Source organism: Amblyraja radiata, chromosome 16 (genome assembly GCF_010909765.2).
Source record: "Amblyraja radiata isolate CabotCenter1 chromosome 16, sAmbRad1.1.pri, whole genome shotgun sequence".
Lineage (NCBI taxonomy): Eukaryota > Metazoa > Chordata > Chondrichthyes > Rajiformes > Rajidae > Amblyraja > Amblyraja radiata.
Genome location: NC_045971.1, coordinates 4,931,473 through 4,937,903, shown reverse-complemented (window position 1 = coordinate 4,937,903; position 6,431 = coordinate 4,931,473). Strand labels below are relative to the sequence as shown.

Below are 6,431 nucleotides of genomic sequence, written 5' to 3'. Positions count from 1 at the left end.
AGAGCCCTATCTAACTCTCTCTTGAAAGCATCCAGAGAACAGGCCTGCACGGCCTTCTGAGGCAGAGAATTCCACACTCACAACTGTGTGTGAAAAAGTTTTTCCTCATCTCCGTTCTAAATGGCTCACCCCTTATTCTTAAACTGTGGCCCCCTTTATATGTAGCAAAGAATGGATACAGTCTGATCTACAACTGTAGGGTTAAGATAATTGTGTACGAAGGAACCGCAGATGTTCGTTTAAACCAAAAATAGACACATAAAGCTGGAGTAACTCAGCAGGTCAGGCAGCACCTCTGGTGAAAAGGAATAGGTGATGTTTTGGGTCGAGACCCTTCTTCAGACTGAGAGTCAGGGGAAAGGGAAACAAGAGATATAGATGGTGATAATAGAGGTGATAGCGAGGTGAAGATGATTCTTGTCATGCTCATTCATAGTTTCTGAGCTTCGCGAGCAGCTCTTAAGAAGATGATGGTGAGTCACCTTCTTAATGACTACAGTCCATATTGTAGAGGATTTAGACCCAGTGATATATTTCCAGATCTGGCTGCGGTACTTCTTTATCCAATTCACCTTTAATTCCCGCTTTTTCCTTCTTTGCTTTTCTGCACCTGTAGCTCTGCCAAGGAGGTAAAGACCAGGAAATTATGATGCGACTGTGTCTCACCTCTCTTGTGGAAAGCAATTTAAAGGGATGTCCCAAGTAGTTTCGTTTAGTTGAAAGATACAGCATGGTACTGGGCCCTTCGGCCCACTGACCAACAATCACCCATACCATAGAAACATAGAAAATAGGTGCAGGAGTAGGCCATTCGGCCCTTCGAGCCTGCACCGCCATTCAATATGATCATGGCTGAGCATCCAACTCAGTATCCCATCCCTGCCTTCTCTCCATACCCCCTGATCCCTTTAGCCACAAGGGCCACATCTAACTCCCTCTTAAATATAGCCAATGAACTGGCCTCAACTACCTTCTGTGGCAGAGAATTCCACAGATTCACCACTCTCTGTGTAAAAAATGATTTTCTCTTCTCGGTCCTAAAAGACTTCCCTCTTATCCTTAAACTGTGACCCCTGGTCTTCCCCAACATCGGAAATAATCTTCCTGCATCGAGCCTGTCCAACCCCTTAAGAATGTTGTAAGTTTCTATAAGACAGGACTATCCTTCACACCTGGCCCTGGGACAATTTACAGAAGCCAATTGACCTCCAAACCTGCACGTCTTTGGAATGTGGAAGGAAACCATAGCACCTGGAGAAAACCCATGCGGAAGAGTTAACTAGAAAGTATTAACTTACCTGTGACATCAGATTTTATAAACAGTGGGGTTAATGTAGCCACCTTCAATACCTCCAGGTACAATTCCATGTGTAGGAAGGAACTGCAGATGCTGGTTTAAACCGAAGATAGACACAAAGTGCTGGAGTAACTCAGCGGGACAGGCAGCAGCTCTGGAGAGAAGGGATGGGTGAAGAAGGGTCCAGACTCTTCTTCAGACTCCAGTCTTGACCCGAAACATCACCCATTTCCTTCTATGCAGAGATGCTGCCTGTCCCGCTGAGTTTCTCCAGCATTTATCTGTCTATCTTCAGTGTAAACCAGCATCTGCAGTTCCTTGGTAGACAAAAGTGCTGGAGAAACACAGCGGGTGCAGCAGCATCTATGGAGCGAAGGAAATAGGCAATGTTTCGGGCCGAAACCCTTCTTCAGACTGATGTAGGATTTTGTCTACCTTCGATTTTCCAGCATCTGCAGTTCCTTGCTACTCAATTATATACATATCAGATTCAGATTCAGATTCAAACTTTGTTGTCATTGTGCAGTGTACAGTACAGAGACAACGAAATGCAGTTAGCATCTCCCTAGAAGAGCGACATAGAATATGAGCAATAAATATATCACCGAGGTACGGTGTTGAGTAATGTAACAGCCGCAGGGAAGAAGCTGTTCCTGGACCTGCTGGTCCGGCAACGGAGAGACCTGTAGCGCCTCCCGGATGGGAGGAGGGTAAACAGTCCATGGTTGGGGTGAGAGCAGTCCTTGGCGATGTTGAGCGCCCTTCGCAGACAACGCTTGCTTTGGACAGACTCAATGGAGGGGAGCGAGGAACCGGTGATGCGTTGGGCAATTTTCACCACCCTTTTCTGCCTAGGCTGATTTGTCAAATTGTCTTATTGTGCAGGCTTGCCCAAGGCCTAGCCTGCTGACAATGATCAGCTCTCATATATCCCATATCAACTCTGGGTTTGGTTTCACTGCAGGAATAAACACCTCAAATTAAAACGATGCTGACCTCTAGAATTCCCAGTGGGGATGGAGAGGGAAGCAGTAGCGCAGTGGAGGCTGCCGGGTGTTGTAGTCCGCATGGCCTGGGTCTGCGCAGACTCTGTAGGCGAGAGGCCGACGCAGAGACTACAGCCCCCAGCGTGCCATGCGGTGGGTTTGTGACGCAGTCAGCATTGGCTACACCGGGAAACTTTCTGATGAGTGAAAGCATAACCTGGGCCGGCGCAGAAAAGTTGGTATCTTATTTTGTTTCCCCCCTCCATCTCCTTTTAATCTTTTAGCTCCTTTATTTCTGCTGTCGTCGTGTGTAGCTGCGTATTAAAAACAATTTGCTTTCACTTTCAGTTCTAATCCTGGTGAGAGTCAGGTCCTTTCACACGTCTCAACTCGGTAAGGTTGCAGTTGCCGCACTCCCTTCAATGTTCTTTACTCGTGTTTGACGCTGTTAATGGTCATGGCATTGAGGCAGAGGGAAGGGGGAAGGACGTGGGATAAGGGAGGGTGGGATAAGGGAGGGGGGGAGAGAGAGGGGAGGAGGAGATAGAGAGGGAAGGGGAGGGGGGGGGGAGATAGGGAAGGGGCGAAGGGAAGGATTGGGGTCCCTTCCACAAATCCGTTCATTGGAGGTACCAGGGGTGTGGTAACTGGAGATTGGGGAGGGGGGTTGGAGATGGCATTGGGTTCGGGAGACTGGAGATTGGGAGGGAAAGACTGGAGGAGGTGATTGGAGGGGGGATTAGAAATGGTTGGGAGAAGATGGATGGGAGGGGGGTGGTGACTAACATGGGGGGGACTGTCGATGAGAATGGGTGGGTGGTGACTGGGGGAGGGGGTGACTAGTGATGGGGGGGGAGGGGTGACTAGAGATGGGGGAGGGAGGGGTGACTGGAGATGGAGGGCTTTCCAGATGTTAAAGTGACTGGAGTTTACCATTTAAGGTAATGATAAGGGGGGAAAAAAGGCCTGGTGGATTGCTGTGTTAAGAATTTCTTTGTACCTGAATGTAGAACAGAGCAGCACAGGAACAAGTCCTGCAGGCTTCAGCCCACGATGTCTGTGTCAAACACGGATGCCAAAATAGGCTAGTTTAGATAAGTTTATGTTTATGAAAGAACTGTAGATGCTGGTAAAATCTAAGGTAGTCACAAAATGCTGGAGTTTCTCCGGCATTTTGTGTCCACCTTAGATTAGTTTATCGTTGTCTTGTGAACTGAGGTACAGTAAAAAGCTGTTTGTTGTATGCTATCCAGTCAGCAAAAAAACGATGATGATCATTGTAATCAAGCAGTCCACAGTGTACAGATACAGGATAAAGATTATAATGTTTAGTGCAAGATAAAGTCCAGTAAAGTCTGATTAAAGATATGTAGAGAGGAGCTACAGATGTTGGTTTACACCAAAGATAGACGCCAAAAATGCCGGAGTAACTCAGCCGGACAGACAGCATCTCTGGCGAGAAGGAATGGGTGACGTTTCGGGTTAAGACCCTTCAGACTCAATCTAATTCTGTCTATCTGATAAGAGATAGTTCAAAGAACTCCAATGAGGTAGATGGAATGTAAGGTGAGAGGACAGTTTAGTTCATCCATCTAATATTCAGTTCATGGGTAGTATCAATGTGCTAATTGCCTCTGAAGTTGGATTTCCCCCCCTCCCCCCTTAACAAAGTAAGCGAGCCCTTGGTTATGGTGATAATATCACTGACAACAGAAAAAATGATTTACTAGCTCTATCATTTCCAATTTGTAATAAATTGACGGCTCCCTAGATTTCCGACATTTAAATAGCATGTGGTGTGCAGGTTTAGTGAAGCACTGTATATAAATATCAAAGCCATGTGCATTACAGGTGCTATGGGATATCTGCTCATCAATGTGTTGCAGAAAACACAATAGTTCACCTCCATCTGGGGATTTCTGCTATTTGATTGAGTTCTCGGCATAAACTCTTAACACCCTTTCTTCCTCTCACCATCTTAATATATGGAAAATAACAAATCTGGGGAACCAGCTTTTTTTAATTGAGTTGTTTCGGAGTCGCACCCGAAATTCATTCTGGTGTTTAAAAAAAAAAATGTTTTAAAGGAATTTCCCAATAGGCCAGTTGCCATGGAGACCTCTGGATATAGTCTTTATCTCTGTAGTGATACACAACAGTATCCACACTGCAAGGATATTCCATTGCTTGCGGAACACTTTTTGGATAAGGTAGACGCTACATAACAGGACGTTTTCCTTGTGCACACAAGGAACTGCAGACGCTGGTTTACCAAAAAAGAGACAAAGTGCTGGAGTAACTCAACAGGTCGGGCAGCATCTCTGAAGAACATGGATAGGTGACGTTACATACAGGTCTGAAGAAAGGTCCTTAGACTTTAGAGAGATACAGTGTGGAAACAGGCCCTTAGTCCATGCCGATCAACTCTTCCCCCCCCCCCCCTCCCCCCCCCGGTACACTAACACTGCTACACACTCGGGACAATTTACAATTTTACCAAAGCCAATTAACCTACAAACCTGAACGTCTTTGGAATGTGGGAGGAAACCGGAGCACCGGAGAAAACCCACGCAGATCACAGCGAGAACGTGCAAACTCTACACAGACAACACGCGTAGTCAGGATCGAACCCGGGCCTCTGGCGCTGTAAAGTAGCAACATTACTGCTGCACCACTGTGCCGCCCTGATCCAAAACCATCTATCCATGGTATCTAGTGATGCTGCCTGACCTGTGGAGTTATCCCAGCATTTTTATGTCTTTATAAGATGTTTTATTTCTTTATTTTTTAACTCGAATTCTCAAAAGTCGGTAGCATTTGTCGGTTGCTAAATGCAATTTATTTCTGTGCGTTCTCAGACCGCTCGCAATGAACGAAGATCCAGAACATGACAACTCGTCGATGTATTCCAGCACCTTTGCCCAGGTTATCTTCGTCAACGTGGAAAAACTGTACATGACCGACATCCCAGTGAAATGCAACTACACACTGACATCCAAGATCGAAGCTCATAAGAAGGATTGGATTGGAATTTTCAAGGTAGGAATTTTTTTTTCCAAATGTTTGTTGGGGTGAGGTGTGACAAAGAGGCAGATTGCCACAGTATGCATGCTCGTAGTTTAGTTTAGAGACACAGCGCGGAAACAGGCCCTTCGCCCGACCGGATCCGTACCGACCAGCGATCCCCACACATTAACGCTATCCTACACACACTAGGGACAATTTACATGTATACCAAGCCAATTAACCTACAAACCTGTACGTCTATGGAGTGTGGGAGGAAAGTGAAGATCTTGGAGAGAACGGGAGGAACGTACAAGCTCCGTACAGATCTGGTCAAGATCGAACCCGGGACTGGGTCACTGGCGTTGAAAGGCAGCAACTTCTCCCGCTGTGCTACCCATTGTCTTCTAGTTAATAACGAAAAGAAAACTGGCAAAGATGTGACCAGAGGGAGAACGTGCAAACTCCTCACAGGCAGCAGTGGAGGTCAGGATTATATGCTGGGGGTCTCTGACGCTGTGAGGCAGCTCCTTGACCAGCTGGGTTTGTTTTCTTTCCTAGCATCTAAGACCCGCACTAGCCTGGCCACGCTCTCATTTCACTCCTGCCATTGGGAAGAAGGCATAGGAGACTGAAAACTGTGAACTCCAGGTTCAACAATAAATAGCTTCCCAACAACTGGTGATTAATTTTGGCATTTTCCTTTTTAATTTCAAATATCTGGCGTTTCCAGTATTTCATAAGTAGTAGGAGCAGAATTAGGCCATTCGACCCATCAAGTCTACTCCAAAACTCAATCATGTCTGATCTCTCTTTCCCTCATAACCCCATTCTCCTGCCTTATCCTCATAACCCCTGACACCTGTACTAATCCAGAATCTTATCAATCTCCACATTAAAAATATCCATTGACGGCCTCCACTGCCTACTGTGTGAATGAATTCCACAGATTCACCACCCTCTGACTAAATAAATTCCATCTCATCTCCTTTCTCAGGGTACACCCTTTTATTATGAGCCTTTGGCCCTAGGCACTCCCACTAGTGGAAACATCCTCGCCACATCCACTCAGTCCAAGCCTCTCACTATTCGGGAAGATTCAATGAGGTGACCTCTCATCCTTCTAAACTCCAGCGAGTACTGGC

The 6,431-nt window shown here is 46.3% G+C and overlaps 1 protein-coding gene across 1 annotated transcript in view; it reads left to right on the top strand.

Moving 5' to 3' along the window:
- Positions 1 to 2,285: 2,285 nt before the first annotated feature.
- calcoco2 (calcium binding and coiled-coil domain 2) overlaps positions 2,286 to 6,431 on the top strand; it is a 46,964-nt gene continuing 42,818 nt past the window's right edge. The window contains exons 1-3 of the mRNA XM_033034774.1: positions 2,286 to 2,518; positions 2,632 to 2,676; positions 5,142 to 5,322. Of these exons, the coding sequence (XP_032890665.1) occupies positions 2,286 to 2,518; positions 2,632 to 2,676; positions 5,142 to 5,322 (459 nt within the window). The remainder of the gene's footprint in view (positions 2,519 to 2,631; positions 2,677 to 5,141; positions 5,323 to 6,431) is intronic.